A 25,336-nucleotide genomic window follows, 5' to 3' on the forward strand; every position below is an offset into this window, starting at 1 on the left:
AATTCACAAGGTGAAGCATGGCTGTGTTAACCTTGGATAATCTTCATCTCTGACTATATGTGTGTGTGTGTGTGTGTGTGTGTGTGTGTGTGTGTGTGTGTGTGTGTGTGTGTGTGTGTGTGTGTGTGTGTGTGTGTGTGTGTGTGTGTGTGTGTGCGTGTGTGTGTGTGTGTGTGTGTGTGTGTGTGTGTGTGTAGCTGTGGTACAGGAGATATAGACAGCCAAATCAGGTGTCAGTGTTCTCTGGGGTGTCACGGGAACCCGGCCTGTCACATAGCTGTGGGACATGTAGTCTCTGCAACGGTTGTGCCCTTAAATGAATTGTGACCTAGTGGGTGACTTTTCTTCTGAGTGGCTCCCTGTGCTATACTTCTCCGCCCTCTCTCATTTCAGCTGCTGTCCATCTGCACCATAGAAATAGGATAAACTAAATGTCTCTTTAACTGCTAGATGCCATAAGGTCAAGTTAATCAAACCCAGAGGCATTGGTTTCATTTGAACGCTGGTAAGGATGCATCTCCTTTTCAAATAAATAAATAAACCAAACCGTAAGTTTTAACAAACAGTGTAGTTTATGAAAATGGTATTTTAGCCAACCTTAGCAAGCCAAGTGGAGACTCAGGGTGAGCCAGAGGGTTTAGAGCAGTGAGTGGTGAGATGGGTGCCAGGGTTGCCAGTAAGCTTTTCATTAGGTTGTTCCATGAAAAAAAATATTTCCAATGTTGTTTAAAAAGTAGTAATGTTGAGCGGGTCTCAGTTTCAGGCTTCATGCCCACGGACCACCCACTGTCTGGTTACTGAGCGTCTGATGCATACAAATAAAACTGGATAGTAGCCATACTTTCGCGACCTGATAATCTCTAATGTGATTGGCTGACTTCTGCAAGTAAGAGCACATTGTTTTTCATCTGTAGTTTGCATGAAAACAAAGTCATGTTTACTGAAATGCACAAGCATTTTTGAGGAAGAAATAATCCATGGCCAGGTTGTTGGTGCCATCACATATTTAAAGATATTCAGTTTTGTTTGAGGCACTTGAAGTAAACACCCAAACAGAATACAGCCTATTATGTGTACATGCTGCTTTGTTTCAATTATGTATGTGAAATATTGTCTGGAACATTTTCAGCGAGTTTTGTTTTAAAAAAAATGTTTTATATAGTTTATTATTTATAATATAAGGTATAATTTATTTTATATAAACCCTCCCCTAAATGGCATCACTAAACAAGCTGTGACTGATCATGTCATTCAGAGGGTTTATGGCTAGAATAAGCTGTTATGTATTGTGATGTCTGAAGCACTGGGGGGCGGGGCTTTTAGCTCCCAGCATGCACTGAGGTTTGAGTATAATATTGGAAAAACAATTCTTCACGTGTATTTCCCTAATAATAAATGTAGCTAGACTGTACAGTAGCCTACACTATTTTATTGTTCTCCTATTCTGTGATGTGTAGCCTACTATTTATACATTTTGAGCATTGTGGACCCAGAACTAATTATAGGTAATAATAACCAGGGACCGGGGTCATAAAAATGGTTTTCGTTGATGGTTTTGTTTTTATTTTGTCCTTTTTTAGATCTTGAATTCACAGTCCGTTATAGTTCTTTATTTTATTTTTTTTTATATTAAAGAGTATATTATTATGTATTCATTTTATACGAGATAGATTTTTATTTTTTATTTAAATAAATTCTTGGTGATTGGTAATCGTTGGTGACTTTAAAGTATCGCTCGGTAAAGAAAACGCTGCAACCCCTTTATTTGTGACAGGACGACCTCACGTGCACCTGCGCGCTCTCAGTAAGTTGAGGCGCACGCGGAGGCTCCCAGCGCGTGATGTGTGAACGGGGCAGCTGTAAACAGCGGTGGCGCGCGCTCACAGATTTTGTTTCTCAATGAGGGGACCGAAAGAGACCGGCCGTGCAGAGCGGGTCGAAGGCGACGTACGTCTCTCCAGCTACCGTTTAATTGGACTTAACCGAGAACTGGACCGGAAACTCGGATCTGCTCGCGTGCACCCGACGGGTGCTAACTGAGTCGCTTAGGGAGTCCCTTTGAGGCGGGAAACACGGAATTACTGTTCAGAAAGGCTTATTTTCTAAGTTGGATTCTTTTATTTAACGGCTCTCTTGCTCCTCAAACGCGAACACCACCGTATTAGATGAAGATAACCGTTTTTAACGACACACACTGGTGTCAAAACCAGTAACATACAGCACTTAAAGGTTTCACAGTCCTGAGGCGGGAATTCATCCGAAACGGGAGCCTCGCGCATCGGATTCCGTCGCCACCGAGTGAATTAATAAATAAATGAAGTCTGACTGACTGGGCATACAGACGAGCTGAACGTTTGACAGCTTTTTGGAGGCGCCTCAGCTCGATTCAATGCAAATACGCTGAAGGAGAAGAGGAGGGAAATTAGGAGTGAACCCACGCCAGCGTGATCCCTCAGTTATCAATGGCAAACAGCGGAGCGCACGCGACTGGAGCGAGAAGCTCGAGACCATCTCGTGCGTCGCCGCGCTCTCGCCATGAGTGAGTTTTAAAAGGCGCGCGGCGAGGGGGAGAGAGCGAGCACCGTGAAGTTGAAGATAATCGTCAGTCAAGACAGTTTCATGTGGCACATTAATGAGAAAACAGCACCCGTCACCGAGCTTCCCAAGGATTGCTGAGAATATGGAAATGTGTAATTGTTGACGGAGGTGAAGATGACTGAAGCTTCGTGAGAAAGATACCGAGCGTGTTTTTGGTGAGAGAGGGTGAAGTTTATTCGACATGCCCGAGAATGTCTCTCTCGTCAGGAACCGGACGGAAGTCGGGCAGGGTCGCGCTTGGGGTAGCGGAGCGGGCGCGCGGCCAGCATGGGTCGTCATGGTGCTGGCCGGTGTGCTGATCTTCACGAGCGTGGTGGATGTGCTCGGTAACGTGCTGGTGATCATCTCGGTGCTCAGAAATAGAAAACTGAGAAACGCGGGTGAGTGCGCGCGTTTAGTCCACATTAATTAACTGAAAGATGAGGGAATGTTAACACCGGACGCGTTCTTGCAAAGGTAACGTAACGCATTCCAAGACGCCTTTATCAAAGTTAAAATACAATTCAAAAAAAAAAAAAAAAAAAAAAACGCGTCCCTTGTGAATGGCGCCTAAAAGCCCGTGTATCCTAATAACTCCTTGTCATGAGCCAGTGAATGATTCTCATCCACTGGCTCATGACAAGGAGTTATTAGGATAATACTCGTATGATTCATTTGCAGTATAAGAGGAGGTTCATTAATACTGTGAACCGCTGTCTTGCCACACTGATAAATTCAAGAATAAACCTAGTGCTTCATTCACAGGGTTACCTACCATTCACGTGCACTGTACACATGAATGACTGTCTCGTTCAAAGTAAACAAAATGAGAGTAGTGATTTTCACCATCTGTCATATAAAGACTGACTCGGCATTTGATTATTTAAATACTTTTGGGTCTTTAAATGTAAAATATTTTCTAAAATGTATAATCTTTTTTAAACTGACACAAACCCAATGTCTGTAAAAAAATGTTGTTTGATATTTTAGCTTTAAATGTCAGTTAAATACATAGAATAACCTTCCGATTTGTAGTCCTATTTGCCCACTGATGCATTTAGTCAAGAAAAAAAACAACATGTTTCACGGACATGAGAGGGTTTGACGTTACATAACTCACAGATATCAAAGACGGTCAGAGCCTGAGAATAACATTGTGCACTCAAGGCTGTCTGACAGTGATACTTTAACGGTTGTTTGAGGAACATCATGTGAATGCGAGCCAGAGAGTGGTGGTATATGCTTGTGAAGATGATTAATGTATGTTTGGATACAATTGTATAATTCCAAGCAAAAATATAAATCTCATTTGGTGTGAAATACAATTTACATACACGTGTATCTGAGAATGAATTGCAGGTCTGAAACAGCAATATCCCAGATTTAATTTACCTCCAATATGATTCTTGTTGTGTTGGCGTGAAGAGAGCGTGAGAGAGAATGCAAAGCAATTATTGTTAATTCCACTCAGAAAAAGCTTCTTTTTTTTATTTTTATTGGAGTCCCCCATTCATTAATATGAAGGACCATATGGTTTTAAATTATGGATCATCATTTGCATTTTTTCAGTATTACAATCTGGCAGTGCTTCCCAGATTCAGGCTTCACATAGCTATAATGTCTTTATGTGGTGAAATGTTAGAGACAAATCAAAACTTCAGAAAGCATGTTCATTCTCCAAAAGAAAAAAAAGGTCATGTGAGGGAAAATGAAGGGATAAGCAAAGGACAATGAAATAAACTGAAAAAGAATGCCAGAGAGAGAAAAAGACAGTGAAATTACCAGGGTTGTTTTAAAATATTCTTTTGTTCTCTTTATAATTTGCATTATCTGACCTCAGAATGCCAGAGTTCTCGTCTTCTGTTATTTCTGAAGGACAGATGGGGTTTTAAAATGCTTTTTTTGTTGTTTTTTTTATTTCAGCTTTTCATTGCTTACTAGAGCAAATGAAAAACTGTCAATGGGAACAGAAAAAAGACAGAGAAAAAGTGAGAGCAGGTAAACACAGATGTGAACTGCAATATCTCCAAACAGGCAGTCTGTCAAAGCATTCAGCGCTGTGTTATTAGGTCAGAGTTTGAAATGTCAGCTGTGTTCTGTAATAGTCATCAGCAATATTGAGTGTGTGAGAGTGAGAACAGACAGAGCGAGGATCATGGGAAGAGAGAGCTTTTCCGTGCATGTCATTGTGTCTTTGGAGATTTTTGACATTTTCTTATCTTGAAATGTGCAGGTGGCATCATCCCATCACTGTCTTAACAAAGCCACGGTAAACACGGCAATGTGCCCGTTTACCAGCACAGCCCTGCACTCCAGCTCTCAAACAAAACATTGTTGTCTTCAAACGGATGAAGAGAGACCGAAATGACAGAAATGTTGCTGTCATTCCCCCCTTAAACACTCCCTTTCTCTCTTATTCTTCATCTCTATCATGCTTTCAATCCAGTGCTTCACTGTTGAAGTTCATGTCTGTTGAGCTGGTGTTTATTTAGGCAATTAGATTTGGTTTTTGACCTCTCGTGTTATGGGCTTTTGCTTGTGTGTGTTTGTGAGGACCTCAAGGTGACATTCAGTGTCTCATTAGCATAGAGTGATGAGTTTGCTGGTGCTCTATATAGATATTTGAAGGACATGCGATTAATGTTGCGTGTGTCTGTCACCATTGACTACATCCTTCACTTTGACCTGTGATGATTAATTTGCATGAGGGTATAGCACAAGTATATGAGTGCTCAAATGATGGCACAGTTGTTTTTATGTTATTTTACATGCCCGACGTTGTGCTGTGTCTGGATCAACAGCAGGAGCAGGTAGTATTGATTAATACATCAGATGTGTTTAGTTTTCCTAAAGGTTCCATTTGCTGTGCAGTGCTGGTGGGAATGAAATCCTGCATTAGTGTCCTGGTTCCGGAAGTGTTCTTTCCATCCATTTTTTCCCATAGGGGTTTAGAAAAGCGTTATAAGCCATGAACCAAGCCAATCAGCTATGAGGTGAATCACAACTGTACAAACTTTGATTTGAAGCAAAAACGTTTTTTTGAAAATCAGACAAAAAGACAAAGGGACAAGACTGTGAACTTAACGGCTTTAGTGAGGGAAAGAACTACAATCCCATGAAGCATTTCGTACCGCATAATCGAATTAAAAACAGTGGAGAAATATAAAACTATTTATTATGTACTATTTATTTGACAAATGTTGATAATTTATATAAAAACAAAGTATTTTAAGTTCATTGCAAAATATGCATATATACACACATTTAAGTATTTTAAGAGCGTAGAGAGATCGAATCGATGACGTCATTCGCTGTGCTTCGTGGGAGTGGGCGGAGCTAACGCGTTGCTTTTTTTTACTCTGATTGGTGTACTTTTCTGTACAGCATCATGGGTAATGTAGTTTTTCACAAGGAATTCCGCTGTTAAAGGTGCTGCATGTAATTTTTTTTTTTTGGACTGTATTAAAGCATAAAAATAACATAAAGGGCCCTATTTTAACAATCTGAAATGCAAGTATCAAACGCAAGTAACTTTGTGGGCGGATCTCGTGCGCAGTTGCTATTATACCGGTGGGATAAATGACTCTTGCGCCCGACGCAAATCTAAAATGGGTTGGTCTGAAGTTGCTACATTACTCATAGGTGTGGTTTGGGTGTAACGTGAAATAAACCAATCAGAGCGACATCTCACATTCCCTTTAAGAGCAGGCGCGCTTGTTCCATGCTATTATAACGGCGGATTTGCCAGGCGCACACCAGGAGCCATAAAGGCAGAGAAGTGACATTGTATAGGGATGGGAGAAACCCACCCAAATTAGCTGCGGTTTAACAGGCGTATAATAATTTGGGTAAATGTGTAAGCTAGATTTATGCCTATTTTTTCACATCTTAATGGACACCACAATGATTTCCCTTGTGTGGAATATTTTTCCTTGTAATTATGTATGGTTTGCAAAAATGTCAACTGCTGCGTCTGTGTGTAGATGAGAGAAGCAAAGTGTATGCGCGTTGTGCACACGCTACATTATGGCCAAGCATGCGCCCTTAAAATAGCATCTGTATAACACACCACTGACTTTAGACTAGGTTTTTCCTGCTCTGTGGTGGAATTGTTTTCTGGAACTGCAAAATAGCACCAGGGAAAGATTCTACCTGACCAAAAAAAGCCTCAGCATCCATCTAAAAATCTTTATGAATGGGAGCATATTAAAACCCTGATAAATCAACTCATCAACTTACTAGTGTGTAAGTCTCCTAGCCTTCCATTGTCAATTGCGCTCACTCTGGTTGCATGTCCTCAATCTGGCAACCCATCGAGCATCGAGTCTGAGGAGGCGGGGGAATTATTTCAACTGCTTGCTGTCAATATTACATACTGCACCTTTAAACACAATTATTTAAAAAATAAGCTGAAATTATAATGCTCACAGTAGGTCTGTCTTTAAAGGTTAATAAGTTGTAGCTCAAAAACAATTTCCCTATGGAGAAAATGAATGAAAATGAGATTTTACTTCCAGAACCCGACTGTTGCACTCAATTGGGTCTAGGGACACTGTATGCAAATGAGATGATAGGACACGCCCATACTTCTGTCCAGCCCTTGCATCTGTGTAATTACCTAGAGAAAAAAAAGGATGTGTTATTTTCTCTAGGGAGTGAGGGTAATAGTGCAGTAAAGGGCTTTTCACGTCATTTATGACAACGTTTCCTGATGCATAAAAATGTGAGGAGTGAAGCATTAAAGAGACTTTTAAAGGAAACCTTTTTTTTTTTCTTCTGTGGAACACAAAAGCAGCTATTTTGGAGAAAAAAAAGTGGGTGTTATTTGTCCATACAATGGACACAACACTGAATAGAAATGTGAAATTCTGAGAAAAATCGTTCTGCGAGTCTTTTCTCTTTCCTGCAACCATTAAGGCTATTCTGTTCGAAGCTTAACGGTTGACCTCTTGTCACTTTTTTGCTGTGCACAAAAAACCTGCAACGAGATTGTCATTTCTGTAAAAAGCGTGAGAGGGAGAGGTCAGAGTTTAAGAGCTGTGAAAGTGATTGGTGCAAACAGAATCTGAAGCGTAGAGGTCGAGGTGTAAACGTTATGGAACACAGACTGCAGAGGTCAGTCAAAAACAGCATCGGTGTCAACGGAGACCGGTCACGTCAGCGCCGTGCAGTGAAACGTGATCCGTAGCTGACAAAGAACAATTTAGCGTTTTCTGCATGCACGTGTGTGTGTGTGTGTGTGTGTGTGTGTGTGGCCGTTTGAAACAAGGCTCTTTGATCATCCTACAAAGCCACTCCTTTCTACACACACCCACTTCCACAAACACTAACATTTCCTCATATACAGGGTTATTGGTGTCAAGTGAGATTACAAAGTCCCTGAGGACATTGCCTGCAGAGATGCGACAATGGAAGCACTTTACATCTACGTTAATTTATCTTCAGTACACACACACACATTTGGATAGGCAAAAGAGAGATGCTACCCTGGTAGATCCCATCATGTTTGAAATAGTGATTGTGTTGGTGAAGTCCTAGTTAGTTTGGGGTCATTAGAGATTTAATTAACATTCATGTTGACTAAGCACTACCTTTCGTTGCTATCATTAATGGTTGTGTGTGTGTGTGTGTGTGTGTGTGTGTGTGTGTGTGTGTGTGTGTGTGTGTGTGTGTGTGTGTGTGTGTGTATGTGTGTGAGCATTCTCTGTTATGCTGCTGTTTAATTAAAGGCTTTGCATATGTTAATGTAAGAGAGAGAGAGAGACCCAGAGGAAACTTTTAATGCTCAGCGGTGGCTCAAAACACCTAATGGTGTTCTCAGGGATGTCCGATTTAAATATCCACTTCCTCTCAGAATTTTCTGCATGATGCAAAATGAAATTGGCTGTTACTGTACCTTGGGAAATCTGATCACATTTTGAAACATTGTTGAGCTCTTTTTCTGAAACTCTGTTGGAGACATGAGAGGAGATGCAGGAAACTCCTCCTGCTTTCAATTTAATCGAATTGGTTCCTAGGACAAACAAGCGAAGCATTAGTGAACTGTTTGGGGAAGATCATAGGAGCATCCAAATTTGCATACTTATGCACTATTCTATCACGTTTTGTAGTATAAATAGTGCGAGAAGTTTGTTCACACTGAAAATTCCAAAAAGAAACCTGGATGATGCACTTAATTAACCAAAAAAAGCGAAGTGTGGAATGTTAGACACTTCATGCACTCAAATGTCACAGCTTTGATCATGTAGCAGAGGCGCTATCAGAAATAACCTGAAGGCTGCTGTCACTTAAATAGCTGATGCACAGATCCAGTATAGTGATACACATGCGTTTTCTTCCTTAACTGTTTACGTTCACATCTGACTATGTTTACGAGAATACTTGCCAAGACGTGACAGTCAGTCACGTGCAACGCTACGTCAATACTAACATTATGGGGTCTCACTTGGGAGCCCAATCACCTTTGGGTGGTAAGAAAACGGGCCAATTAAGATTGGTGAGTGAGATTTGCATGCCAAGCCACTCCCCCAGACATACAGATATATAAGCTGGCCGGCAACTCACTCATTCAGCTTTTTGCTTCAGAGCCAGTGTTGCCAGACGTACGATAATTAATAATTATCATATTTGTTCGATAATTTTGACCTCTACAATGTACGATTCAGTAATGAAAAAAATCCCATAATGTACGATAATTTCAGCATTTTGTGACACTTCAAATGATGGTCTTTGTTATCATAGGGCTTCTGTACTCATTTATCTGGCTGTGGATCCTATGTCTACCGTCATGATTGTGAGGAGAACATGAACGTGATGTTATCGTGTTTATCTTGTAAAGTCTACGGGTGTTACGCATGTCTTCCATCTCATCTTACGTTACGTCTTCTCGGCCAGTCATCGTGGAGAATGACTCTCTCTCACGAGCACAAGTTAACGCTCCTGCCGCGGCACTTAGGTCAGTTGTTTCCAAGCTGAGGTTGATAGTTTAGCAAATAGCACAAAAAAGGGCAGTTTCCCTAAAAGAGCAAAACACGGGTGATGTTGCGTGTTTATCAAGATATGCGGTCGTTTCCTGGCCCTGCCTGACAGCCACGATCGCTGCTTCATGTGCCTGGGCTATCAACATGCTGAGGCAGCTTTCGTTGATGGTCCATGGTCTCACTGTGAAGACATGGCCATCGAGATGTTAAGATCTAGACCTTGAAAAAGGTGGAGTCCCCTCCATTATTCCCTGTTCTCACTGCAGAGAGCCTCTTCGTTTAATAAGCAGGGTGATCTGAGAATTGTAGTGGGAGCTCTCCCGCCTGGCCTGTCCCCATGGGCCTGCCACTCCTCACGCACATCGCGAGCTATTGAGTTTCCCGTTGAGTCCGTGGGTCCTTCTCATGGGGGACCCAGCATCTCATTCGGAGCTCCTGCGGAGGATCCGATGTCGATTGCTGCATCGGAGGGTGGGCTTGAGTCTTCTAGCGATGAGCATGTTCGATGAACCATGGCTCATTCTCGTGTGTTATGCAGCACGTTTGAGCTTCCACAAGAACCAATGAAGTTCATTCTCGTGTTACTCAGCATATTTGAGCTTTAGCAAGAACCAATGAGGTTCATTCTTGAGTTACGCAGCACGTTTGAGCTTCTGCAAGAACCAATGAGGTTCATTCTCATGTGTTACGCAGAACGTTTGAGCTATTGTTTATATTCCCAGATCAATGTTTATATGTGAATAAAAGCTTAAATTCAATCTGTTCATAATAAAAAGCAATTGTGTCTCTTCAAAAAATGTGGACTAAACCGCTCAGTTCAAATGGATTAGTTTTATGATCTCGTCAACCTGGTAGTTGTGTGGTCTGTCGGTGGAGGGACAGAAATCTCTCAGATTTCTTTAAAATGTTTTAAAATGCTTTGTGATGGTGACGCTGAAGTCTTGCAACTATTGTTTTGGTCGTTTATAGCTTTTGACTTCTACCGACTGTATTTACGCTTCAAAATTCATAAAAGTTGTGTTCATTTGTGAAGATCATCACTTATCACAGATTACCCTATTGGGTTTTTGGCGACGGAACCACGGTAATGCCATGCCAGGGTTGGCCTACAAAAATATGTCATCACTGCACCACTCTTATTACCCCCTTTACTCCTGGTATAACCAGTTGAAATGTTATGTTCTGCTCTACATTTATCATCGGTAAAATATTTGTAAAGCTTGGAAATGTTTAATGTGACGTTATCACAGGAGCTTCTGTTACAACAGCTTTAGTTGTATTTCTGGGCCTTTTGCTTTTTCATTTTGTTCTGATCTCGCAATAAAAAAAATAAAAAACACACAACAGACAACAGACAGTGCAGATCTGGTCTTCCAATTTAATTTAATGAAAATCTAATGATTTTTTTCACTGGAATACACTTTGAATCTCTCTCTCTCTTTCAATTGGGTGCTTTAAAACTTTATTTTCACCCTTTGTCTTCACTTCTAATCCCTATTTGCATTCTTTACTGGGGATATTTCTAAAGTAGGGAAACGCAGTAGACCGGACACCAGATGTCTTTCAAATGACAGAAAGCAATTCACATTACATTTATGCATTTGGCATACACTTTTATCCAAAGCAACTTAGCTTTGAATATATACATTTTAACAGTTCGTGCATTCCCTGTAAAATGAATTTTGCAATATTCTATGAAATATAATGGTTTCGGTTGACACAACATCTGATGAAGTGGTGCAGTAATTGAAAAGCATGTAAATGCTTGGTGACCAATGTGCGTTTGAGTGTGTGAAGGCAGCAGTTTACACATTCATATGTTTAGCTAACAAACTTTATATTGTTCCAAATGTTAAAGCCCAAATCTCACAGGAAGTATCTGAATAGTTGGCACAATATTCATCTCCTGAAAAATTATTCCTCACACCCTCGTCCTCACAACAGCATGTGGCAGGTTCACAGAAGTAATGAGCACAAGTGTGTGTGTGTGTGTGTGTGTGTGTGTGTGTGTGTGTGTGTGTGTGTGTGTGTGTGTGTGTGTGTGTGTGTGTGTGTGTGTGTGTGTGTGTGTGTGTGTGTGTGTGTGTGTGTGTGATTGTTTGATGCTCTACTAATGCCGATTTTTATTTGTTTCTTTGCTTAGGCATCTGTCGAGCTAAACTCTGTTAACATTCATTCTGGCCTAGCTTCCAGACAAGAGATTAGTCCAAATTTCTCTCTCAGAATTTCGACATACCAATTAAAACATATAAAAGTCCAGCTGCTTTCTTCCTCTTGCCTCTTAATCTTCTTGTGAGAAAGGACGAAAGAGAGCGAAGGCGAATTGAGTTGTTATAAGTGAGAGGAAAAAAGATGGATTGGAAATCAGATACGCTGAGAGATATTGGCACTGGGCGGGAGAAAGATAGCAGACATTGACAGATCCATATGAGGAAGGCAAAATTGAAGAGAAGAGGGATAGAGATAAGAGGAAATGGGCAGCTTGAAAGTTGACGTCAATTTGCATGGACCGTAAATCATTTTTATTTGATTTCTGGTGACATAAGAGACAGTGACCATTTGTGATGCAATGTGGGCATGTCCTGTGATGCAACAGTTTAAAAAGAATGTAAAATGTGTCAGAAATTGTTGCTGTTTTAAGCGTGTTTGATTCATGCATTGATAGTCATTCATCTTGTATAAGATATAATGCACTGCTGCAATATCTATACCAGTGTATTAGAGCAAGAGGAATGGCTACTAGTGACCTGGTGACCTCCATCGATAAAATCAGTGTGAATGGAGCATAAGTCATTTTGATGAGGTATGATATGGAATATTAACCTAAAATGATTACTTTCTATAGACTCTTTTTCCCAGATTCATTCGATCGATATGCACTAAATCTATGTATCCATTACAAAACCTATTTGAGATCTGTAACACATTGGTTAAGGCATACAATTGTGTGTGTGTAGAGTACTGTGTTGAACTATATCTGAACTCCATCTGTGCTGTAGTGTAAACGCTTATACAACTTGATCTGAAGAGAACAGTCTCCACTTCCAACAAACCATCACCCAACACATGCATGCAAGAGACTGACTGGCAAACATGCACACACATACAGTATACGGTAGAGGAAAACTCAGTGTCACAGACACCACACTTAATCTAATGGATTTGAACTTTGTCTGAACCTCACTGTTAAAATACTAGTGCACCTGAGCCTGTCCTACACACTCACATGCACACACACACACACACACACACACACAAATGCTCCCACACTCCCAGACACGCAATATGTCAACTACAGATCAGGTGCAGTTGTCAAGTTTCCTTTCTTGCTTGAACCTTCCTTGTGTTTGTGTGTTTCTACACAAGAAACTTTTGTAAAAACGTGTACAAAAACACACATAAATTTTTTTGGTAGCACTTTATTTTACAGTCCCCCATGTACTTATTATAGTTACTTTCTTAGTAAGTACATGTAAGTGCATGTACTCTAAAATTACCTGGAACCAATTTTATTTTCTAGTGGCAGATAAATGCTGCTTCAGTGTCATAATATCATGGATCTGAAGAACCTCATGAGTCTGTATTGCAATTGACAAAAAAGAAATGAGCAATTTGTTGTCCAAAAGCAGTGCCATGTTTCTTGTAATGCTGTGTCCTAACCAGAAGGGATGTGATACAGTGTCGGGCATCATCTCTTCCATAATAAATCATTATTCTGACCATGTGGCGTCACACTGAGAAGCCCTGCCCACAGTTAACTCTCATTGGTTTAAAATCCTGCTCCATACAGCTGTATATAAACACAGCATTTTCTCTTTCAGTGGGGAGAGACAAATTGTGTGAAAGTGGAAACTTTTTGTATAGGATACGGTGTAAATTCATATATTTTTAAAGAACATGTTTTGTCATAATTGCAAGGTGGGACTATTAAGGGATTCTACTAATATATATCCATGGCTTTGCTGGGAAATATGAAACAGGAACATACTTAAAGTCCCCCTGTGGTGAAAATCAAGCTTTTAATGTTGTTTATATGTCTATGTGGTGTTTTTAATATGCTTTAAATTCCTGCTGTAGTCAATAATTTTATCCTTTAAAACTCATCTTTGATCACCAAAATTACATATTTAAAATTTGTTTCCTGTGAAACAAAATTATTCATGCCTTGAATGAATGAATGAATGAATGAATGAATGAATGAATGAATGAATGAATGAATGAGGCATTTATATAGCGCTTTCATATGTACTACTGTACACCCAAAGCGCTTTACAATCATATCAGGGGATCTCTCCTCAACCACCACCAGCTTAAATGATTAAAATAGCTTAAATGTAACTCTACACCCTTGCTTCATTTAGCATACATGGTTCTGTGAATATGCAAATTATCCCCGCCTCCCCTCACTCATGCCAGCTCAGAGATTCAATCGGCCAACTTACTGAGGTAAACACTCCACAATGATATCGCTCTTTACGTCGGATACATAACGGTAATTCATACGATTAGCCTTTTACTTGACTATGTTATCAAACAGCTAATAATGTGTTGCTAATGTTACACAAACCATGATCCCGTTCACCATCTCAGAGTCAGACCGCTGCCTCAGTATCCTTAGAAATGCTTTGGAAAAACTCAGAACGTTAGTGGAGAAAGGTGTATACAGTTCATTATAAAATCGTAATATACATCATACACAAAAATATACCGGGATTAACCTGACATCTCTTGAGACTTCACTGCCTCAGAGCGGTCATAGTTAATGATATGCTAAAGCCCGCCGGAACGTTGACGTGATTGGTTACAAGGTAGTTTGTGACGTCAGAAACACCAGCGATTTCAAAACGTATTTTTGAGACTGTCTTTAGATCACTGCAGTTTTAAAGAGAAAATACTCATAAACAACATTAAAAACTTGATCTCACCACGTAACTCTCACCAAATTGCATCCTAGGCAAAAAGTAGTCGATCTCCGAATGCAACGTAACATGAGGAGAGTAAAGATCTTTCCATCTTTACTCTCCTCATGTTAAGTTGCATTCGAAGATCGACTACTTTTGACTGACAAAATTCCAGCCACCGGAAACACTAACTGATAAAGTGAGTCGTACAAAACCTTTATTTTTAGTGAACTTTGTGTACACAAACAATATAGTCAATGCTCAAGTTCATGTGAAGAGCCCCTGGTGATACTTCAAGCAAAGTTTCATGTTGTGTCGAGCCTCCTTAGTGTTTTAAAAATAGCGATTTTGATGCTATCATAGAAGTGCTCCTAGCACTCCCATTCACAAGGCATTTTGACCGAAAACGAAAATACGGTCAAACTTAAAAGTGGCGTTTCCATTCTAATTATGCTTTTACACGAATGTTTGACTTGGGTAGATTAACAAAAATAGCCTAGGTTGCAATTTGGCGAGAGTTACCCTTTAAGGGCTGTTCCTATCCCTTTAACTGACTTTAAAGGGATAGTTAACCCAAAAATGAAAATTACCCCATGATTTACTCACCCTCAAGCCATCTTACGTGTATATGACATTCTTCTTTCAGACGAATACAATCGGAGTTATATAAAAAAACGTCCTGGCTCTTCCAAGCTTTATAATGGCAGTGAATGGCCGTTTCTGTTCTGAAGTCCATCAAAGTGCATCCATTCATGATAAAAGTGCTCCACAGGCTCTGGGGGGTTAATAAAGTCCTTCTGAAGCGAAGTGATTCGTTCGTGTAAGAAAAATATCCATATTTAAAACTTTAGCGACTAAAATAACTAGCTTCCAGCAGACAGCCATACGCATCGATTTACGGCGAAAGAGTAACACTAGAACTTTGATGTATAACGCAATGATGAACGCGGAAGGGCAGAGGATAGAGCAAAACAAAACACTAGTCACGTATTTGAAGTCTAAAACGAGAATTTTTAAAAAGAAATGTCGGAGGAGCTTGAGTTTGTTGCCCAGCCCTGTTTGATTGAACCATGAGAGGTGTCAAAGCTTACGCTACTCCTACATCCTACGTCATACATTGTCTAGTGTTACTCTTTTGGTGTAAGTCGACTTGCATAGGCCGTCTGCCGGAAGCTAGTTATTTTAGTCGCTAAAGTTTTAAATATGGATATTTTTCTAACACAAACGCATCACTTCACTTCAGAAGGCCTGTATTTAACCCTCTGGGGCCGTGTGGAGCACTTTTATCATGGATAGATGCACTTTTATGGACTTCAAAACAGAAACGGCCATTCACTGCCATTATAAAGCTTGGAAGAGCCAGGACATTTTTTTATATAACTCTCCGATTGTATTCGTCTGAAAGAAGAATGTCATATAAATGGTAATATGTGAACCATTTGTAGCTTTTGAATCTACCATTTGTGGTCAGTAAGATTTAGTTTTTTTTAAAGTAATTTTATTTATCATGGTTCCCACAAAATATTAAGCAGCACAACTGTTTTTAACAGTGAAAAGTTTCTTGAGCATCATATTAGAATGATTTCTGAAGAATCATGTGATACTGAAGACTGGAGTAATGATGCTGAAAATTCAGCTTTGATCACAGGAATACAGAAAACAGTTATTAGGGCCCAAGGACCAATGGTGTGAGGACCCTATTGGAATTGCTCTGTTTATTTCCAATTGTATTGACATTTCACAATATTACTGTTTTTACTGTATTTTCAAATAAATGCAGACTTGGTGACATAAGGACACCTTTCAAAAACATTTAAAAAATCTTACCGACCCCAAACTTTCGAAAGGTAGTGTAGTTACCTGACTAGGCGCCTTTCCTGGTTTGCTGGTTTACGGTCAAGTCAGTGAAGATAGAGCTATAAAAAAATAAAAATTTCCCACTTGTAATTTGGAGTTCAGTAAAGATTTAGAAACTACTAACCATAGCAATCCTAACATGATGTGAACGCAGCAAAAAATTATTGACTTTGCTCTAATGCCACAACATGAGGCCTTGCATTTGAACCCCTTCTCTCTGTGTGTATCCTGTAGGTAATGCGTTTGTAGTGAGTCTGGCTTTCGCCGACCTTCTGGTGGTTTGCTATCCCTACCCTCTGGTCTTGCACGCCATGCTGCACGCAGGCTGGTTGCCGGGGGAGATGGAGTGTAAGGTCAGCGGTTTCCTGATGGGAGCGAGCGTCATCGGCTCCATCTTCAACATCACTGCCATCGCCATCAACCGCTACTGTTTCATCTGTCAGGCAAACACCTACGAGAAAATCTACGGCCGTGCCGGAACCCTGGCGCTACTGGTGTTAGTCTGGGTACTCACCGCCCTTGCCATTCTTCCAAACCTGGCGCTGGGGTCGTTGACGTACGACCCCCGTGTTTATTCATGCACCTTTAGTCAGACGACAAGCGCGGGATACACCATCGCTGTGGTGACCGTGCATTTCCTGCTTCCTATCGCAGTAGTTACGTTCTGTTATCTGAGGATTTGGGTGCTGGTGCTCCGTGTGAGGAGGCGGGTCACAACCGACGTCAGGCCACGCCTCCGTCCGAATGAATTGCGCCACTTCTTGACCATGTTCGTCGTCTTCGTGCTGTTTGCCGTCTGCTGGGCGCCGCTGAATTTGATCGGCCTAGCTGTAGCGGTGGACCCGCCCAATGTTGCGCCCTTGATCCCTGATTGGCTGTTTGTGGTCAGTTATTTCATGGCGTACTTTAACTCCTGCCTGAACGCCGTAGTGTATGGGCTGCTCAATCAGAACTTCCGCAGAGAATACCGCAGAATACTTCTGTCGCTTTGTAAGCCACGCCTCTTCCTGCAGGAGACATCAAAGGGCGGGACTGAGCGCAGCAACAAACATTCGCCTGGCAACAACAACAACGACGATCAGCCCAAAGCGAACACAGTATAATTCACCCACAATCCAGCTGTTCACAAATAGATATCAAAGAGAGAATGCTGCAAAAATGTTTTAAATGGCACCCACAAATGTTTTAAAAATAACGTTTGTATGTCTCACTTTAGATACCACCGTCTGCAAAAAAAAAACTATTGTTGAATAACCATAAAATTCAGATAATCCTCGTTATTACAAGAATTAATTGCATCTCACATGTATTACAATCACATTTAATTAATGCATGCTAATGATTGAGAACAGTGCAATAAGTCATTACCAGACAAAAGGTGCAAGCAAGCTCGACAATGACAAAGACTGCATAATATTTTCGTGTTCTCCAAACATGCGCCCCTTGAAAAGAACTTATTTTTCTCTCTGATAGTAGGAGGCTGATTTCTACAATCGTCCATAAACACTCGCCAAACAGAGGACTCGCACAGTTTCACAAGTGCTTCCCTAATGATATAACAGCGTTAAAGAAACGCTCCCCAAATGCTCGCACATTTGTGACCGCTCAGCTCCTTGGCGTACGTTTTCCCAGTGCTCCAATAGCGTTAGCACTTGTGGCACTGTAAGTACACTAGAGCCTCCCTCTTGTGCTAGGCAACCAATTAATTTGAAACTCTATGGAGAGAGTGTAAAACTAGGGCTCCCTTAGGTTTGCAGCAAAGGTTATCCAAACGTTCCCCTAAAACACTGCAGCAACATTCTTGTAAAACTCCCCTATTGCTATGCAAACTCAACACGAGCAACTCCCACTGTTGAAATCTTCCTGCAGCCATATGGGAATATGCCAAAATGCTGCAAGGACATGTTCTTATATTTACACATTTACACACTTCAAAGTGCCAGTTTCTTGTCTCAGTCAAACCACAATACTAAAGATGGACCGAGATACCAGATATAGAAGTAGCTTTGATATATGATCAATTCATACTGATTTAATCATTGATAGGTCAAGAAAGTCGAAACTGCATTCATCTTCACTTAAGCTATAGATACTTTTATGTAGTCTGAGGAAACTTTCCATCTCAATCATATCAGTTACTAAAAATTACGGGGGTTTTGTTATTTATTTTTTCATGAGAAACATAACTATATCAGTGGCATTGAGTGAGGGGGAGGAGGGGCTGGCTGTCCCTTATGCACTATACAAAGCATCTGATATTTTTAAAGATTCACTCATGTTTCACTTCACAAATAATGCAGGATTTATGACTTTGCTTACACAGTACTTGTATTCCATCTGTCCATAATGAAAAGCTGTGGACACTAGCTATGGTACAAAAAGGTTCACAAATAATTTAATACATTTCACAGATAATTACATAGAAACTTAAAGGTGCAGTAAGCGATGTCTGGTAAACGCTGTTGATATTTGAAATCACCAAAACTAACATGCCCTTACCCAAAAAGATCACGCTGCTATCTTGATGCCTCCACCCCCCACATTCACGTACAGTGTATACGCCAGGCAACACACGTCACGACTAGGGTTGGGTATCGTTTGAATGTTAACGATTCTGAATCTCTTAATTGATTCCGATTCATTTCGATTACTAATTTCAATTGCAGTTAGGTAAAAAAAGAAACACAAAAAAAAACTTATATAGCCTATATCATTTAGATTTATTCAAAGTCTTATTGCAGAACGTTTCATTGTAGCTGAATACCATGAAAAAAAAAATCAACAGGCTAAAGAAGACTTACACAAGACATTTTTGCCTATGGTTTAAAAATACAATAGCAAAAACAACTAGCGTAAGTAATATAAATTTCAAGCACAATTAAAGGAGCCGTATGTAAGATTGTGGCCAAAACTGGTACTGCAATCACTTTCAAATTACTGTAGAGCGGTGTATCCCCTCCCCCTCCCCCTGACTCAAGGTTGCCAGTTAGGCTGCAGGATCCAGCAGGAACGTAGGCTGCTACAAGGAGCTTTCAACTAGAGCAGAGCTGGCAACCCGGATGCCGAAACACTACTGACTTCGTGATTGGTAGATAGGTGGAGGGTGGAGCATCAGGCCAAAACACAACATGACAACATCAACATCAGTTGAGGGCTGCAACTTCACTTTTTAAATGACAATATCCTGGCCGTACTACTGTTGTCAGTGATATAAGTATTTGAAATGAACATGATTTCTTAATGTCTAATGACATATCAGGGCCATTTTATGATTAATTGAAATACAATTCTTACATACAGCTCCTTTAAAGACAAACACAATTAAACAAATTAACAATCACACAAATAAATACAACTGAATAAAGATATATGATTGAAACAAGATTTTCAGGTATTCAGGTACAGAAACTGTAATAAAATATGGATGCGCAGCACAGAAAACAGCGTGTGAGTGTTCTTATGCTTGAATGGTTTAAAATTACATTAAAATCACTTTTTCTGTGAGCGCCTTCCATCCAAAAAACAAAACAAAAAACAGTTTTCATGAACAGCTTCCTACATACAGTAACACGATAGCCCAAGTAACTAATATTTTACAAATGTGACAAGATTAAGGGGTTATAGTGATGGTATAGTGAAAAATGGGAACCTAAATAAAAAACATATATTGGGAGTATGTTATCTCACTTTTCGGACACACTTTTTAAGCGGTGGAGGAGTACGTTCCAGGCTAATAATAATAATAATGCAAGTGTATAAGCAAAGATGACACAAGTATATTATTCAAGCAGAAGACAGCATATCTTAGTTCTGTGAAGCACAGCAAGACCAACATTACTCACGGATAGAGAAGAAATAAAGCAAGCTCGGCGTCTGGTTTTCAGACCTTTCCAGTTCCCGCTCCTTGTCTCTCCATGCTGAAAAGCTTCTCTGATATTAACACAGGTCCTACCTCTTAACTGATCGTAACCATTCTTTTTAAAGTTATATTCCCCTGGCCTTAGGCCGTGTGTCCACCAAAGCGTTTTTTCAGGCGGCTGGCGTATTTTTCCATTTGTTTTCAATGGGAGCGCCTCGTTTTTTAAACGCCATGAGCGTAACGAGGCGCTGAGCGTTCAGCGTTTTTTACAGGTCGCCGAGAGTTGAAGAATGTTCAACTTTAGGTAAAACGCAGCGCTCATCACTGTCACTTTTTACCCAACCGTCCAATCACAGTGGAGGAGGGGCGGGACTAATACCACACCGACCAACCGCATAATAGAGTAGAAACCGCGTAAAGCATAATAATGGAACAAAATCATTTAAAACAAGAGCCAGAGAAAATACATTACATTGTATCGACATTTTAATATGGAATCAACACAGAAACAAAATATGTGTGAAATGAGATACTAGTAACACTTTCGCGGATATTCCATATCATAACAAGCAAAGTGTCTCAACTGAAAAAAAATGCTGTCTAAAAACGCTTTGGTGGACACATGGCCTTATCCTCTTTTGCCATTTCTCTCTTTCTATAGTCGTTCTGCTAATGTTGATTTTGTGCGCTGTGCTCTCTCTCCTCCCCCATCATGAGTGGATACACCCCTTAATGCTGATTGGTTACAAGTGTGTTGCAGTGAATCGATCTGATCCACTTTTCAACTGCATTTTTCAGAAATCGCTTACTGCACGTTTAAATGTGATTTTTCTTGAGTAGAAAGACTGAAATAGTATTATCTTGTCAAATGTACTCAAATACTCTTTATTTTATTTAGAACTTCGAAAAATAATTAGCGTTTCACTCAAAACACGCGTTCATGTTCCACTGCATTGCTTCTAATTTGCTTTTCTATGTAAACATGCATTTGACGGATGCATTTGACGCTACCTTTTCAGCGTCTTGCGAGTGCGTGCAGCATTTTTAAATCGGCGTGAACGGATTTCAACTTTTAAAACAGCGTCTCGACATGATGCGCTCTTTTCTACTACACTGCGATGTTTCGCGAATTTAATAACAAAAAGAAGTGTTCTGTGTAAATGGCCCCTTGCACGTTTATTCAGCTAACCGCAGTTTTAAAGCCCACCGACATTTGAAGAGTAGGCCTACCTGTTCCGACCAGTACGTAGAACTGTCAATCGGCAGGTTTCAACAAACCGTCATTGATACAAAGAGCACAATACGGTAATAATAAAACTATTCAGCGAAATTGAGAACTTCTGTCCTTGGAGAACTTTTTCTAGAGATTAGCATTACTAATGCCTTACTAATTTGCCCCAATTTATTCCAGACATTCATGCAAAGAAATTATTTTAAATGTTGTTTTTGTCTGTTTGTGTGTTCGTCTTTAGAAATGAATCTCCACAACCTGTGCCACCATCTTTTTAGCTTTTTTTTTAATATATATATTATTCTGAAAAGGATGTTGCTAAGAAACGTTTAAATTTCTATGAAGTTTCCAGAGATAGGAACTTTAATAATAGACTTTAAACAGTGTGTGTGTGTATGTGTGTGTATTGTTTGTGCATGTGAACTTGTGTATTAAGCCTCAAAATTTTTAAAACTAGAATCTGCCAAAAAAATTAGGGGTGAATTCACTGAAAAAAAGAAGAAAAAAAAAACATTTCAGTGCTATAAGCACCCAAAATACAGTTGAACCACACATAGCACTCAAAACCAACTGACATGATCCAGAATTGCATTTAGAAAATTCCATACAGCACTAATTTTGTGGCTGTGTTCGCACCATTACCTGATCCTTCAGTGTCCCAGGTGCTAAAACAAATAAACATCGCTATCACTCATAGTGAATTCCCTCCCGAGTCATAGACATGGACTCACTTTTATTCACAGTAAGCAGTGGATCAAGTTCAGGGTCAAATTTAAGCCTCAAATGTTAAATACTAAGAACCATAATGGTTTTTGGCTCCTTTACCAAAGGAGCTTCAACTCTGATTGCAGTGAGTAATAATGCTTTATGAAAGACATCAATGCACTTATTGAAATCTTAAGTATATTACAGTCTTTAAATATTGTATGACTTGCAATTTGATGTAATTTTATAATCTGTTGAACCATTAGCACTGTGGCTTCCTTAATGTTATTATTTCACATTGTTAAAAATAATTTTTATTTAGCATCACAGTAAAATTGGAAATGTGTTAATGAAACCCAAACACCATATGCTCCTAGTGCTCAGGGTGTTAAAAAAAAAAAAAAAAAAAAAACTCTTACCAAGAATTCAAGTTTACCTGAATATTTCAAGTTCTTAGTAACAATCATCTATTTTACCTGTGAGTTCATATCAGACCACGTGAGGTGGGTGACATCTTTACCTGGAGTATTACAAACACAATAGGCTGCACCCTGAGGGCGATTCAAAAGCACAATAAAGATATCGAGAGAAAGAGAGTGGCATACTTGTTCTGTTTACAGTTCCAGTGTTATCTTAGTAATGGAGTTTGTCGCAGTACAGTGAATGACTCCATGTGTCTCTATGCATTTAAAACACGTCACGCCATCAGTCACCATATCTTAGTATTCCAACAGAGTGCCCGAGCGCTCGCATAACGTACTGTTTCTATGGGTATTCCTATTTTATATCAGTTTCTCTCATGGGTGACCTGATCTTAGTATTTACAATGAGAGTAGAATAATCTTAGTAATTTCAATGAGTATTGTGGCGAGATCACATGCTCATTTCTTTTTGATGACTATGATGAATAATCTCTGTATTTATGACAAATGCTTGTTCAGTAATCTATTTGTCTTGGTAAATGATGAGTGCTGGCATCTTTGTATCTGCATATTTTGTCCTGGAATTGATGAGTACTCCTACTTTAAAATTGAAGAAAAGCTTTTATCCAGTGACATTCCCATTGGTGGAATAAATATGATGTGCTTCGCTGAGAATGAACGAAATATAGGCTATTTATTATTGTATGTATTTGTTATTTTCATGAATTCTTTTTTAAAATAAGTTTGTTGTTATTTCTACCTTCTGTGCTTTGATACCATTTTCCAGTCTGTGAGTTTCAATTTTGATCTTTGAATCTACAGTAAACACTGTAATTGTACTGTATTTGGCCAGTTTATTATGATTTTTTTAAATGGTACAAAGATGGTACAAGTTTCCACAACAAGTACTAAACTGTCTTCTTAACTGAGTTTACTTAAATGGTTTATGCCAAATGATTATCTTTGCTCATTTATTTGCAATTTTATTCAATTGTGTATCCCCAGAAAAGAACAAAACACTGTGCGGATTGTGTTACCTCAAGTTAAGGATCTAAATTAAGTTGATAAACGAATAAACCCTTGAAGTAATCTCAACCAACAGGTGCGTCTTATCAGTGTGTCTTAGTCAGGTAAGCTCTCTCATCTTAGTAATGCTGCTGTCGTGTTGAACATGAACTGATGTACTACGTTTGTAAAACTTAACTTAGTAAATCAAAGCATTAATCGGGTGAAACTGTTACAGCCCCAAACACTTGTGATATTTCATACTGCAAAATGAATGTGCATGAACATGATTGTTTTATTTGAATTTTTTGAATGTGTGCGTTTAAGGAACGAGATAGCATTATCTTCAGGACAAACGACGGCATGAGTGATAAATTGCTAAGAAGAGGAATGGACTGATGGGAGACAGGGCCAAGAGGCTCTAAAATTAATGTATTACTGTGACATGGTCTTAAAATGTTCTCAAAAGACTGCTGGTGTAAGATTTTGCATGTTAATAAAACTTTTATTTTTAAGAAGTGTCCGGTTTTTGCTTTGCTCTGGCTCTTTGCTCTACATGTGGCGAAGGAGTAAAAACACCCCTATCTTCCTCTTTCTCCCTAAACACCTCTATCCTCCAGTTGTTCGCTTTTCCTCTGAATTCTTAAACAAAGGGCTTTTAAATTGTCTTTTCTTTCTCCCCTCCAAACCCCTTTTCTTGTCAAACGTATTTCTCCATCATCACTCAATCTCTCTTGAGTGTCACTCCTTCTTACAATCATGCCCTCCCCTTATCACTTCTCCCTCTACACATCACTCTTTCACCTTTTTCTTTGTCTCCTCACATCTATCTCTCATTTTTTTTTCCCAGATCCTGTTTCTTTAAAGGGATCATGACATGAGAAATCAAATTCACCTTGATCTTTTGACACACAAGAGGTCTTTGTAGGCTACCAATAATACATCCTGCATGTTTCCTAGCTTAAAACGTCCTCATCATTATAAACAAAGCATTTATTTAATCAAGCTAGAAAAACAGCTTATTTTGATACTGGGTAACACGGGATATTGATGTCACACGGGCAAATGCATTTGCATATGCTTGCCTCCAGAGCACAGTAGATGGCATTTTTGCACCTTAATGCTAGTTGCCACCTGTCATAAAACACAAGCAATGAAAAACATAAGATGATGTGTCCCAGTTAAAAGCTGGATAATTTTTCTCCACGCCTTTGTAAAGAAGTTTTTATGAATACCCAGTGTGACATAATTAACAGCTCATTAGCAAGTGGAGTTGTTCCAAGTAGTTTTGAACATGCAATTCAACATCCTTTGATATTCCAGCAATATACAACGATTACAGACCAATCTCCAAACTGCCTTTTTTTTTCAAGATTTTGTAGAGAAGTTTATTCGCAGCTTTACTGATTCTGCGTTATTGAAGGTCACCAATGATATTTTACTCTTCGTTGATTTAAAGGAGACATATCATGCTTTTAAATTGTTCCTTTTTACATATAAATCATACATTTGTAGTCTATATAAAGCGGAACTGCAATGCTTGGGTCTGAATTCCTCATTATTATAGCTCCACAGGCCCCTTTTTTACCCCTTTTCTAATGTGCTTCTGAAAGCAACTCGTTTTGGTGCGGTCTCTTTAAATAATATTGAGACACTTCATACCCCGCCCCCTCTCCAGGTTGTAGCGGTGACACTCGGGCTGAGTCCCAATTCGCCTACTTATACTACGACCTAAAAGTATGTACTTTTTTTGTGATGAAAAAGTACATACTTTTGAGTGTGTAGCAAAAGAGTATGCA

At 39.6% G+C, this 25,336-nt stretch overlaps 1 protein-coding gene and 1 long non-coding RNA gene across 2 annotated transcripts in view; one reads left to right on the forward strand and one right to left on the reverse strand.

Moving 5' to 3' along the window:
• The window catches only part of LOC309506943, an 87,554-nt gene that overhangs the window by 47,306 nt on the left and 14,912 nt on the right, over nucleotides 1-25,336 (reverse strand). The window lies entirely within an intron of this gene.
• On the forward strand, nucleotides 1,850-24,049 carry mtnr1ba (melatonin receptor type 1Ba). The gene is made up of 2 exons (XM_082180958.1): nucleotides 1,850-2,978; nucleotides 16,550-24,049. The coding sequence occupies exons 1-2, from the start codon at nucleotides 2,780-2,782 to the stop codon at nucleotides 17,416-17,418; spliced, it is 1,068 nt and encodes a 355-aa protein (XP_082037084.1). The 5' UTR covers nucleotides 1,850-2,779; the 3' UTR covers nucleotides 17,419-24,049.

The sequence above is a fragment of the Leuciscus leuciscus genome (genome assembly GCF_965113295.1).
Source record: "Leuciscus leuciscus genome assembly, chromosome: 9".
Lineage (NCBI taxonomy): Eukaryota > Metazoa > Chordata > Actinopteri > Cypriniformes > Leuciscidae > Leuciscus > Leuciscus leuciscus.